Source organism: Diorhabda sublineata, chromosome 5 (genome assembly GCF_026230105.1).
Source record: "Diorhabda sublineata isolate icDioSubl1.1 chromosome 5, icDioSubl1.1, whole genome shotgun sequence".
NCBI classification, from domain to species: domain Eukaryota; kingdom Metazoa; phylum Arthropoda; class Insecta; order Coleoptera; family Chrysomelidae; genus Diorhabda; species Diorhabda sublineata.
Genome location: NC_079478.1, coordinates 23,317,216 through 23,331,646, shown reverse-complemented (window position 1 = coordinate 23,331,646; position 14,431 = coordinate 23,317,216). Strand labels below are relative to the sequence as shown.

The following is a 14,431-nucleotide window of genomic DNA, read 5'->3' as shown; positions in this document are numbered from 1 at the left end:
ACATTCATAATTATCTACGATTTTTAATAAAAAAAATAAACACATGTACATTATTGCATTTTTATCGATCCACGATTTTGAATTAAGTCCAAGCCACTTGACATATAATATTCAACTTTTTGAATTTCTTCGGTGTAGAAAGCACCTCGGATTTCTTCTTTCTGGTCATCGTCTAAGATATAAGTGATTGGGTAAGTTTGTTTAACTTTTTACTCATGAATATTTCAGTAGTCCGGTTTGGTCCATAACCTTTTTTTTAACCAATTAAAAACTATAATATACCTACTTTGCGTTGTTGTCATTTACTTGGCTACGTATCGCCCCGGTAGTAGAATGTCTGGTATTATTATAATTTTTCACAATTATGGAATAATCTGTGACCAATTGTAAGACCCTTCCAAACTAAAACGTCTCCACAACATGGATTTTAGATTACGTATAACACGTTCAGCAATATTAGCTTTTAAATTGGAAAAAGTGCCATAATGATTTATTTTATATTTTCGTAAAACTTTATTTACATGTTTGATATAAAATTCAGTCCCGTTATCTGTTTGTAAGTGTTTTGGTAGAATTTTCATTCCGATAAAATTGTTTGTAGCTAAAAATTATTTAAAAAAAATACAAAAATATAATTCTGTCTGCGATTTTGTTTTGATACGGTGTCATAACTGCTAAATCAGCCTGTATTAAATCTTGGAGACTTTTAACAATAACATGCTGTCCTTGTTAGTTGATTCTCCCAGGAGCGTGAAATTGTACATTTTTTGTATAGGAGGCTCCAGCAGTATTGCAATACAAATGGAAGGGTAAGACCCTGGCTGTCATGGATATAGAGGCGATGATTCAACTTAATGGATCGAGGTTTGATTTCGAAAGGAAATCGCTAGCAAATTTGTTGATAAGCATTGTTTGATAATCTACAAAATACTGATATGAAATGGTAGTTTCCGCTTTGTGTATCGAATTATTCCACTCTCACGCAGTTTAATGCAAATGGACGTGGGAGATCCTAATTTAAACTTTTAACATCCTCTTTTATAATGGATATACCAGCAAGTGCCTGAAGTTTGAAAATGTCATTAATTATTACTACATCACCATCGGCGTTATAATGAGATACACTTGAAATTTTACAACTGGAAATTTGGATGCAATTCCTCCATTATCCAATACATAAAATTCCTTGTTTAATTTGGTCTTTTGACCTTTTAATTGAATAATGAAATTTGTGTGGCTATCACTCTATCAAAATTAGAGCCCTTATAAATATTTTACTTCTCAATAACCTTTACACCCTTCCAAAATAGTTTCATCTCCTTTTTTCTATCGACCTTATCCTTCAATCTCACTTTCTTCATTTTCCCCTAACCTGTTTAGATTACAGCCCCACTTAATTAAGCCAGTAACTTAAACTTAAATCTGACCCCCTTAACAGTTTGCTTACGTTTCCCTCTCAGATTTTTCCCCTCAACTAAAATATTCCACAACATATCTGACACGACTGCAGACTCTGTCACTACGCAACCTTAAAGCTGTACAATTGAGGCGTAAACAAGAACCAGCACAATACACTACTCAAAAATCGGAGAGATTGGTACTAATTTAAAAAGTAATTTGCAATATTTCAAAATTAAAAGAGGAATATTAAAAATATTATAGTTATTTTTGTTCAATTGTATGTTTAAATTTATTGCGCCACTATACATAATTTTTGTATAAAGTTTCATACAATGATAAATAAAACATTCAATGTATTCTTATTTAATTTATATTAAATATATGTAACACAAAGTTATGCTTCAATTTATAATATTAATTTGATATATGAGATTTTTATTCCTGGTAAGTACGGTCAAATGTACATATAGTTAGTTTATGATTTGATACTTTTAGCAATCTCCTCCATGAAAGTTGCCAACTTTACATCTCTTCCACTTAATCCATTAACATCATGAGAAGACAAGGTCACCTGAACTTTATTGTAAACATTGAACCATTCTGGATGATGATCCATCTTTTCAGCAACAAGAGCTATCCGTGACATAAAACCAAATGCCTAAAAGAAAAATTTGTACAATTTCATATCATTTCATGAAATACAAATAGTAATAAAACTAGAATATAGAATAGAATAAATTTCCAGCTTTATGGTAAAAGGTGGATAATCTATAATTTTTTGTTCTTGAATAATATAATTTCGTCCTTATTTTGAATTGATTTTCATATTCTAATCTAAACAAAGTCAGACCGACACGATGTAGGGTGTTATAGTTTTAATGACTTGAGTGAATAAATTTAAAATAACGTTAGTCAAGATGACAGCATTGAATGTAACAAGCAGGACCGCCAACAATGAAAAAATCGCAGTTTTTCGCCGACAGCAACTACAAAAATAACCGTAGAGTCGGGGTTCTTTAACACTTTTTATTAGTTGCATGACCTGTCTCAAAATAGACCCAAAGTCGTAAACGAGAAACTTCTTTTGCAACAATATCAAATCGAAAGGTCAGTATACAGAATAGACAGACAAGGATCCTCACGACTTTGTTGAAATGCCAAACCGGTCATGAAGTCATCAAAAGTCTTATTCCACCATCGCGGAGCCTGCTTCAGATCATATAAACTTGGTTTACGACTGCAAACACGTCCTGTTCCATCCGAATCCCCATAAGGTTGTTTCATGAAGATTTCCTCTTCGACATCACCCTATAAGTTGTAGTCAACACATCAAACTGCCTTAGAACCATCCTCTCAACCTCTGCTATTAACAACGATGATCGAATTAATTTCAGCAGAGAAACTGGACTGTAGGTGTCTGTTTAGTCAATGCCGGGTCATTGTACACAACCTTTTATAATCAGTCTTGCACGATTCTCGTCAATACTACTGTCAGAATAACGGTTGACAAGATAGACCCACTTATTATTGATTACTTTCTTTGCTGGAGGAAGTTCGGTAAATACCCATGCAACGTTTTTGTACATAGATTTGATTTCAGTATCCGTTGGGATTCTCTATTTGATATTATCTTCTGACTGGATAGCTTCATTGAAAGTGTCTCTCCATCACCGTTATATTCAACCAAGTATCCAACTATCGCCTTTGTGTCAATTTTGCACCTCTTCTGCTCAGGAAGATAGATGTAGCATTTAGACCTAACAATGTGAAGATGTTTGATCCTTGGCTTATGACCAAACCAGAGTTCAAATAGCGACTTATCGACAACTGGCGATAAGTTTTCAATATTTGGAATCGAATGGAATTTCTGAAAGATTCTATTCTAGGATTACTAATAATAATCCAAAAAGTACTAAAATGAGCTTATTGGAAACACAAGTGTATTAGCTAATTAATAGTCCAGTGAACAATGATATAATTATGTTATCACCTCAGAATTCCATCAAGACGCATGGATTTGCGTGAAATTTTAGAATAATAGATATATTTTTCAGCCCTTAATCAATGTAATTCAACCCTTGAAAACTAATAATTAATATAAAACATCTAGAATTATAAATGAATGTGATATATTGTTTCTATACTTACCAATCAAATATTAAACGTAAATAAATAAATACAAATGTTTACGAAAAGAGGTACAACACGTGCTCTTTTTTTCAATTATATATATAATATATATACACTTATAATATATACTGTTATAAGCATCTTCGTGTAAGAGACGCAGTCAAACAACACACATTTATGGTATGGTTTATGATTAGTTTTATGAATCTCTGAATTTTTGCGCTAGATAGTCGATTAAAAAAATCATGTTATAGGATAATCTAATAGGCTAAAAAGATTTGGAATATACTGAACCCTTTATTTTTAAAGAGGAAACGTTGAAAGGGCTCCAAAACGGTGCCAGTAACACGCTACTGTGAACTTTGAAATGTTACATTTCGGTTAAGAAATAAATAAAATGAAAACAAAATTTAAAAGAAAAAATCCTTTTTGTTCTGTAGCAGTTTAGACTATTAAGGTAGGCATGACTAGAAGGAAAATTGGGGGCACATCATTTTTCCCATGTTTTGAGACCTCCTGAACACGATTTTGATGGTTTTTCGAATGTCTGTAGTTTATATATATATATATATATATATATATATATATATATATATATATATATATATATATATATATATATATATATATATATCTGTTTAAGCTACAATTCTTATTTTCGCCTCTCGAGCAATTGCTATGGGTCCGATTTGGTTCAAATTTAGCATACATGGCTTTTTTGGCGGCGGATTGATGTTATTAGAGTTTGGTTGAAAACAAATGAATATTTCGAGGTTTTAACTAGAGAGTTAGAACTTCGCATGCAAGAATTGTCTTTCTCAAGTTCAAAGTTTTCTTCTTCAGTTCTTCTAGCACAAAACGCCCGAAATCATTTTGATCGTTGTAATTGTTGAACTGGACCGCCTCCTATTTAATGAATAATACGAGTATGATCGTTGCTAGGGTGATTTTTTTACTTCCCATTTTCGAAATTTCTTGTCATTATGACAATTTTTTCTTTGTTGTCAATTGGAATTGAACAAGAGGGTTCGAGACCACCGGGTCTATCGCCGAGTATTCAATAGATTAATTATCAACTCCTTTCTCTTCTATTCTCTCTGAAAATCCATTCGAGATACAATTATAAAACTGCTGATGAATAGAAACTAATCAAGGAGCTTGTGAAGCAACAAACACTTTTATTTTCTGTGATAGAAGGTGCTTCGGTGTAAGCTTTCTTCAAAACTAACTCCTTTGTACTTTTCCTTGTTTTTTTTCTTATGTCAATTTCTTTGAAACATTCATCTTTATAAGATAAAATAGAATATTCATTTTATTTCTGTAGTTCAACTATCTTTACATCATGTAAGGTGCATTTCTCATCATCTGTGTTTAGAGAAAAATTTTTACCAAAATCTTCAGATAACTTCTTCCAATCATAAAAGTCCGATGTTTCCATTTCTTTTACATTATAGGCTCCCCCGTCTTCTTGGAGGTCTTAACAAGCATTTCACTAGGAATAAAAATGGGCCCACTTTTCAAATTTCTTTGCTTTTCTCTTTCAATACAAGATGAATATTGTCTGATATGTAATAGTTTCAATTTGCATGGCTTGAATATAAAATAAGTACATAGCAAAAGCACCCATTCTTATTTTGTAACACTATATATATATATATATATATATATATATATATATATATATATATATATATATATATATATATATATATATATATATATATACCATATATACATACATATATACATACATATATATAGACATCTACAATTTTTCTTTGAAAAATTCGACTAAAAACAAATTACACATCCCAAAATTTTGAAAGCAAATAAATCTAATAAAATGTATATTATGAAATCTGAAGATTATAATAAAATGATGAAATTATTAAATAATGAAACAACAAATAAAACAGGATCCTACGAATTTTTATCAAAAACAAAATAATGATAAATAATTCGTTACTGGGAAGAGCAATTGTTTATTTTACCAACAGATGCAAATTGAAAATTTATAATGCCATACCCTTAAAATATAAGGTCTACACAAACCTGGCATATCTATATGACCAATTGTATCGAGCAGTCAAACTCCTCTCATCCCATTGTCTAATTATTTGAAAAATATTTTCTAGAATAATTTATATCAAATTAATACTATATGTATTGAAATCACACGGGATTTTGAAGAAAAAATTGAAAATATAAGAATTCCTGATGATAATGTAATTATTTCATTAGATATACCGGTGGTGCGCTGTCAAGGTTAGTTGGCACCTATTTTTTATGCCACTAGAGCAAATTCTTTTTTCAATTTTGTTTTAAATTGCCTGATTATTTTTAATTAAAAAACCAATAACCTTCTATGGAGCTAAAATGAACGGTGTTGTAGAAATTTGCCTCTTAACAAAAATCTGCAAGCAATAATTCATTAATTATTTATTTAATTTCAAATATAGATTAAGCGTAAGTAGTTCAAAACAAATAAAAATTATTCATAATCTCAATTTCAAACAAAAATGTATTACAATAATAACAAAATTGGCAATAAAAATAATAATAGCACAAATTAAATTGTTGGAGAATGTACCATTAACTATTAGACAACACATGTGGTGTCAACATGATGGGGCAGCTGTTTTTGCTTCAGCGACAAGAAATGGCTTAAATAGACATTTTAGAGAAAAACTGATCTTTCAATCCCATCCAGATTTATTCTCAAAGACACGTTTTTCAATGACAAAATGGTGTAGGTGTATTGAAGTAAGCGTCAATAGTTTGAAAAACTTTGTAAATTTTTTTATTGTTGTAATAAAGTGTTTTTAAATTTAATTTGTGCTATCATTAATTTTATTTTCATTGCCAATTGTGTTATTATTATAATACATTTTTACTTGAGATTAGAATAAATAATTAATGTGTAAATTACCTATGTGCTTGCAGACTTTTGTTTAGAGGCAAATTTCTCCAACACCGTTCATTTTAGTTCCATAAAAGGTTATTAGTTTTTTAAATAAAAATAATCGGGCAATTTAAAACAAAAAAAAAATAAAAATGTGCTCCAGTGGCGTAAAAAATAGGGGTATAAAAGTGACAACTAACACTGACAGCGCGCCACTGGTTAAATTTTTCCAAAGTTTGTTTATGTCAAAAAATTACTTTATTAAGGAGCATATTGGTTACCAAATTTGAAAAAAAAATATTTAAAGGCGTTCTTGATTTATGACAAATTTTTGATTTTGATTTAAAATTTTGAACACCCCTAATCTTAGCAGCTAGGCCCCGCAAGGGTTTGTATTCCTATATCAAAATGAATCATTTATTGAGATCTTTCTGAGGTACACTGTTGTCAGTCAAATATAGAAACACCCTGGAGCAAAACTGAGTCGGTAAGACAGTACTCGGAACTAGTATTGTTTTTTCGCCTGATGTCAAAGTCAGTATCAGATGTTTTATATAAAATTGGAGGTTCTTTTAATGAAATATTGGATTCGAAATTTTAAGGACTATTATTCATATATTTGATTAAAATAATCTTAGTTTTATGTCTTCCGAAGCTTATTGGTTTCCTACACCAGTCAATTAAAATTTTATTATCTTAGTTTCTCATAAATGTAGTGTCACAAAAAGGTAAAGATTTTCAGCATTGTCTCTTTCAGTAGTGAATTGTATATGAGGATCAACTCTAAATAAAATATTAACGTTTTCTATAACAATGAATTTTAAAATAAAGAACAAAACAAAATTTAAACTCTGTAATTCTTAATTAATCAATGTAACTGGGCCATCGACGAATACAGAGATTGTTTTGATAATTTGAAATATATTAATTATAAATATTAATAGTTACAAAAGCTAACTATGAAGGTAATTTCAAATAAAAGTTGAAACCTAATTGTGAACGTACAATGGAAATTAAAATAACCTATAAATTTATTACAAGAATAAGATATAAGTGATAAATATAATGTGATAATTAATCAAATTCAAAGCATATAAAGCAAGTTATTTTCAATCTGATGATTCTGTATAAATAATTATAGGACATTATTATCCCTAAAAAAGCTGGTTACCTCAAAATATATTTATACTAATTGGAATAGAATGAGATCCGATTGTAAAATATGTCTTCATTTCACTTACTTGATTGAAGTCTTTGAACAGAAATTCTTTGTAGATTGCATCTCTACCTTCTAGTTGATTCCACCCTTGTTCAATTAATGGTGTTAAGATTGCATACCTTTCTTCTGCACTAAGTTTTGTATGCTAGAATAATTATACAAATCAGAACTTTTAAAACGCTTTTACTATTGAAAATCAAATTACCATTTTCGCTTTTGTTCTAATAGTCCTCGAGAAAGATTTCACTTCTGTCAAGGTTAAATTGTGGCAACACACAAATGTTTGAAAGTAATTTTCCAATGGACCAGTTTTCAATTGTGGATAAGTAAATCTGTTCAAGCTCATCAATAACTTGGTCATTTTATTTTTTTTTCAAGTTTTAATTATAAGAGAATATGACGAAATATTTTTGACATCGTTATCATTATTCGTGATAGTGTTCAATATAACTAAGATAGTAAAGTGTACACTGTATCAAAAAATTGAAATTAGTAATTGTTTTCGATGACTGTAATTGTAGTGACTGACAAAGAAAAAAATTATTTGTAAGTCAAGTAGAAATATATATTTAGGAGAATTTAAGTTGCAAAGCTCCTTCAACTTGTCAACTTTAGAATGTAACCATTTTTTTGTTATTTTGTCAATTTATGGGTATACCTTGGTGATTTTTTCATTAGTGTAAAATTAACAGCCTTTCAGGAACAACAAAATTATCGACTCTTTCCCTTACTGCTTAGGGTCTTCTTACACGTTGAAGAAGTTCCAGAATATCAATATTCTTATCACCACCCAATACGTAAACCTAAAATCAAATGATTGATGAAAGCAGACAAGCAGAGTTTATGTTTTATAACATATAGAATGTTTATTGGTCTATGAAAAGAGTACACTTTACAACAAAGAAAACACAAAGTATGTAAGATATATAAATGTAATACTTCTATATGGGCAGTTCTTATAGTGAAAGCTGTTCTGACTAAGGAAGACAGAATGACAACGATTTCTCTATTCTCCAAGGTTTCAGCTCCGTTCTGTGCATTCTCATTCTGTGTATCCTGCATTAGGTATATAGAACCAGAGAGAAAATAATATATTGTAATTCCTTCCCCTTTAAACTATAATATATATGTATATATATATATATATATATATATATATATATATATATATATATATATATATATATATCCGTGTACACATCCCTTAGAACAAAAGTAGTACTTTATGTTTTAAGAAAGAATCGAATCTGTTATATTTATTCATCATTCAATAACAGGGCTCACTAGACACTAATCAAAAAACACGTAAATATACCCTCAAACTTTCCAATAATTCGCCAAATAACTGAATTAAGTTATTTCCGTAAAACAAAAGTTCGTGCTGCATTGGTAAGAGGGGAGGTAAATATCTGATTTGAGTAAAATTAAATGGAAACTAGAACTAGAACTGAGCTACACTTAGGTGAGTTGAAATTATCTGAGATTTCATACAAAAGGATCGAAACATATACATAAACATAACTAACAGTTCTACATTTTAATCCTAATACAATTGACACTTTTAGAATGTCGCGCTATCTCTTGGTTGGAAAGACTACTAGTTATATCAATAAAATAAGACTAGAATGTGCAATTTGAGTTATTTTAAAATATTTTAAATATTCCTCAAAACAAATTATCAACACATAATATTTAATAGATACTATTATGATCTGTGATTTGACAATCTAATCTAATAAAAAAGGAATTTGTGTATATCATTAACTACAAATTATTTCTGTTTTGATATTCAATGATAATTTCTTTCTTTTTTCATAAACGCACATGCATTCAAGCTTCTAGGTTCTAAGACTAAGATATACTTCTGTTTATATCATAACGTTAAGTGAAGGTTATACATGTTGAGATTTATATTGTTCATTTCGTTATCTTTTGTTTGAATAAATGATACAATTCACACGAACAGATGTATTTTATTTTTTTTTCTACGCCCATGTCTGTAAACGTCAAAAATCACACTGTCAACATTCCTTGTAAATGACATTCTATAACATGCATGTAATGAGATTTCATAACATACACGTGCAAGATATCTAGATATAGGTGTATTTAAGAATGAAAGATGCCCCTAAATGTAGGCAACACATTATTCAGTTTTCTTTAAAAAATAGGACATGATTTCTTAAGTAGGCTGATATGAAAATAAATGACATGTCATTTATGTTGTCAATTTCTTGAACACAAATATGATTGTATCCGAACATTTTCTCAACTTTATCTATGAATATGTCAGATAGTAGTGAAAGTGATGAAATTATGAGAACTCCATCGGATATTTTAGAAAAAGCTCAAGCTGCCACACATAATTTGTTCCGCTAAAATCCAAAAAAAGGTACGAAATTACCTATCAAAAATGTATGGATTAGCGACACATGCATAACCTTAAATCCTTTACTTTAATGTTTTACTTGCGTATTTTGAAGAAATATCAAAAATTATGAAGCCATTTTCTCTATGGGCCATTTATTCGATGCTAAGAACTACACTAAACAATAATAACATTAACTTAGCAAATTATCCAAAACTAATCGCCCTCCTGAAGCGGAAATCGGATGCTTTTAGAAGTAAAAAATCGAAAATCCTTTCTACTGAACAAATTAATAAGTTTCTGAAAGATGCCTCAGATGATAAACATTTGTTGTCAAAGGTAAACAATTAAAATGTTATATAATTATCATTACATAAAAATGAGTTTTTTTTCAGCTTATCCTCATCATTGGATTAAGAGGGGCTTGCCGTAAACCAGAACTTAGAAATATAAAAATGGAACACATTCAAGACAAAGGAAAATCCTTTAAATTGATATTCCAGATTCTAAAACTAAAACGAGACGTTCAAATGTAATACCAGAAACATTTTATATCATATGTCAAGAATACATAAATTTGCGTCCTGCTGAAATGGAACTTCCTTAATTTCTTAATTACAGAAATGGATAATGCATAAAACAGGTTGTGGGAATAAACACAATCACTATTTCAAAAGGTTAAATACCGAATATTGGCAGTTATAAAGTATGAAAGTGAAACATAGCACAATATTGGATTATTGAACAAAACAGGTTTTGCCACCATTTGCTGTCCATGTTTTTTTAACTAGTGCTAATGATAACACTTCATCCAAAAAAAGCTTGTGATTTTTGCAAATATCTACATTTTTAAGTTTGATATCAATATAATTGGAACAAAAATACAATTTCAATAAATACACTTTGTTTATAGACACAATAAGTAGTTAGAACAAAAAGTTCAGTAGCTTAACAACCATTAACCTACTGAGTTTCAATCTCTTAGTTGTCCTGTGCATTGCTTAGCTCATTGAACTCCAACACTTTTGAGGTTGTTGACAGCTTTTTGTAACAATTATGGAACTCCTTATCTATTTAGGTTAATAATGATAGAAGATCCTTCTTTTTTAAAGGATTTACTCCAAGAATACTGACATATGACTTAGATACTTGAAGATTTTTTGCACAGATCTTCCGACCTTTTCTGTCGCCAATAAGATTTAGGGTTCGAAATAAATATATCTTTATTTTTTTAGCACTTGGCTACTGATCTCTAAATTAGAAACATTACAAATCAACTTTGATTGTGCAAATACGTAAACAGCCGTTTACTAAATTTATATACATTTGGTACATTTTTAATATTATCACTCAATTCATTAAAAGAGTGAAGCCCTTCATAAAACAGTATTTTTGGAATGCTGGGGTTCGTACAATGTCAAGATTATAGTTTTGTTTGGGTCTAACATTATAATTATGAAACTGCAGTCGTTTCTTTAAGCGTGCATTTAAATACTCTGGCATTAGGTTATGTTCAATTTTATATATTAGAAGGAGATTCGTTCTTTTAATGTTCTGCTCAATAGTTAACCAATTTTGAGTTTCAAGCATGTAATCAATTGGTGTATATTTACTACAATTTAACAAAATACGCATGATTTTGTTCTGTTGTATTTGTAATTTAGGCACCTCTTCCTTGTTGCAAGAAATTAATACTGAGCTACAATATGTAAAGTGAGGCAAAATTATGGTTTTATATATCATCATTCTGGTCCATTCAGAAACACAATGAGATATTCTACTGAAATACCCTATTTTTTTACCTAATTTCTTACATAAATAATCAACATGAATTGAAAAATTTAATTGTGGATCTAAAATGACACCCAAATATTTAATTTCGTTTACAAATTCTATAGGCACACTGTTTATGGATAAAGAAAAATTTAGATTATAAAATTTTTTACAATTTATAGCCGAGTCCACCACCATACATTTTGTTTTTGAAGAGTTGAAGGATATCATCAGCAAATAAATTAATGAAACAATTTTTTAAAGTCATATGAAGATCATTAATATATATTATAAACAAAAGTGGTCCCAGGACACTTCCCTGGGGTACACCCAGCACACTTTTCTTACCCTGCCTGATATTGTTGTTTTATGAAATCTGTTTTCTAAATAGTTATTAATCCAACTTAAACCACATTTATTCACACCATAGTGTTCCAGTTTTCTTATAAGAATTCGACAATGTTTATTTTTTCTCGCCAATTTGCACACACGTACTGAATCGCTGACTCACAGGAATGCTGACTTCTAAAGCCCGACCCATAAACAATAAGTTACTTTTTTCGAAGTACTCCCTAAGTTGATTACAGATGATGGTTTCAATAATCTTATTTACATCTGGTAAAAGATTAATAGGCCTAAACTCTGAAGGTTTCTTTAGTTTATTTATTTTTGGGATAGGTGTTATCACATTAGTTTTTAGGTCACGTGGTATTTTTCCGGTGGTGATTTAGGCATTAATCAAGTACAGAAGGGGATATCCAATTACACAGAATAATTACTTTACTAGTTGAATATTTAAGCTGCCATCGCTCGAACCTTTATTTTTTAAGGCATATATAAATTTTCTTAACTGAGACAAATTTATGGTCTAAAAATGGGAAAAGTTTGTTTCGGTATTAGAATCTTGGCCTTCCCAATTTTCATACTCTATACTCTCTGAAACTTCATGCAACGAGTCTGAAAAGAATTCATTGAAGTTTTCCTCTACAGAGCTGTTGTACTGCTCAAAATCTATTTCCATGGAATCAGTAGATTGTTTCTTTGTTCCAGTTAATACCTTCAGCGTTCTCCACAACCTTTTGCTCTCCCCTTTACAGTTGTCAATATTTTGTTCATAATGTCGTGTTTTGTTTTTTCTAATCGTTGACACAACTTCATTTCTATATTTTTTTATAGCATTCCCAGTCTGTGTTTAGTTTTGTAAATCAAAATTTTTGTAGGCTCTATCTTTCTTTTGTTGTATCTGTTTGATATTATGTGTCATCCAAGGGCACTTTCTAGGGTTAATTTTATTTACTGGTGCAATTTTAGCAACGTTACCAACGCTTGGGTTTAGAAGGAGCAGACTTAGTTATTGTGGTTTTACGTACTTTCTTTTTGCTACTTTGATGCTGATCATTTGCTTACTGCTAGCTATATCAAATTCATTATCAATCACAGCTTCATCTGAAAAATAAATATAAAAATAGTAAAAGTTGTCATTTTTTGCATAAATCATACACAACCTTCAGTATCACTTCCGATCGTGTCGTTTCCTGCTGATAAAATAGCTTTCTTTTCCTAGAATGGTTTTCAAGCGATGGAGTCCATTGTGGGTCTGCATCTGAGATTCATCACTGTTTTCATCGAAACTGTCTTACAACGATACAACAATGTTAGTTTTGATTAACTTTTTTATTAGTTTTAGCGAAATTAAGTCTATATTACACTAATGAGACTACAGATTATAAAATTGTAATATTTCCTCGGGGTTCACATGTTACGGTTATGCTACTAGTTGAAAGTTTACACATCAATGAAACATCAGGAACAGATGCTATAGTAGCAGGTGAAATTTGTTCATTAAACGAACAGTCATTATTAGTAACTGTAACCTCACGTTCAATGGAATCACGTAAATCACACTGTAGGAGATTATCTACACATGTTCCAAATTGTCCAAACAGTTCACTTCGAGTGTTACATATTTTATTACACGTAGTACAAGGATAAGGCATTGTTGGTACATAAAACACTTTGTTTTCAACTAAAAGACACAACTGCAAATGATATTACACATACCTAACCTCAAAAAACCTCAATATTGCAGGTTGGTAAAACACGATATGACAATATATCACAGTTTGCCTATTGGCGTTACTCCAGTTTATTTATCTTTTCTAAGACAGCAAAACGTGATATGTTGACATAGCAGTTTCGGTATAAATTCATTATAGAATAGAGGATATTTTTAAAGAAGGCATAACATGATATATCAACATATCAAGTTATTCTTTCTTTAATAGACAAAAATAAGCCGATGTTTAAAAGTGGAAAAATTAGAAACGTTGACATATCAAATCTTGACATCTTAAAAATTTGTTATTTTGAACTATTTGTTCAGAGGCGTGCCTGGGTATGTCTACTTATCAAGTTATTACTTCATCTGTAATGTGAACTTTGGACATATCAGGTTTGGACAGACGTTCTATATTCGCTACTATAACATCCCATAAAAGCCAAACAAACGTATTGACATTTTGACAACTTTACAGGAGAGATAAAAAATTGTGCAAATATCACTATTTTGAAGTACTTTATTATACATTATATAACAGCTAATCGAGAAAAGAAAAAATCTTTAGTATGGACCAGTAAT

General features: G+C 30.1%; 1 protein-coding gene and 1 long non-coding RNA gene across 3 annotated transcripts; both read right to left on the bottom strand.

Moving 5' to 3' along the window:
• Positions 1–1,753: 1,753 nt before the first annotated feature.
• LOC130444286 (probable pterin-4-alpha-carbinolamine dehydratase) lies at positions 1,754–9,181 on the bottom strand. Of its 2 annotated transcripts, none has more exons than XM_056779358.1 (4): positions 8,968–9,181; positions 7,858–8,455; positions 7,675–7,797; positions 1,754–2,059 (listed from the first exon to the last, which is right to left on the bottom strand). In XM_056779358.1, exons 2-4 carry the CDS (start codon positions 8,011–8,013, stop codon positions 1,877–1,879), a joined length of 462 nt encoding a protein of 153 aa, XP_056635336.1. In that variant the 5' UTR covers positions 8,014–8,455; positions 8,968–9,181; the 3' UTR covers positions 1,754–1,876. The 2 variants fall into 2 exon arrangements, with proteins under 2 accessions (XP_056635336.1, XP_056635337.1); XM_056779359.1 differs by lacking the exon at positions 8,968–9,181 and adding an exon at positions 8,592–8,651.
• A 2,667-nt stretch (positions 9,182–11,848) lies between these two features.
• On the bottom strand, positions 11,849–14,418 carry LOC130444287 (uncharacterized). The gene is made up of 2 exons (XR_008909944.1): positions 13,299–14,418; positions 11,849–13,239 (listed from the first exon to the last, which is right to left on the bottom strand). It is a non-coding gene; the product is annotated as an uncharacterized LOC130444287 (long non-coding RNA).
• Positions 14,419–14,431: the final 13 nt, after the last annotated feature.

Bases quoted from the DNA above. Each gene is read 5' to 3' on its own strand.
- LOC130444286 (XM_056779358.1), bottom strand. From the start codon at position 8,013: ATGACCAAGTTATTGATGAGCTTGAACAGATTTACTTATCCACAATTG. The intron at 7,798-7,857 runs GTAATTTGATTT...TAATTATTCTAG, and splicing joins TTAGAACAAAAGCGAAAATG to CATACAAAACTTAGTGCAGA. The intron at 2,060-7,674 runs GTAAGTGAAATG...TTTTTCTTTTAG, and splicing joins TGTTCAAAGACTTCAATCAA to GCATTTGGTTTTATGTCACG.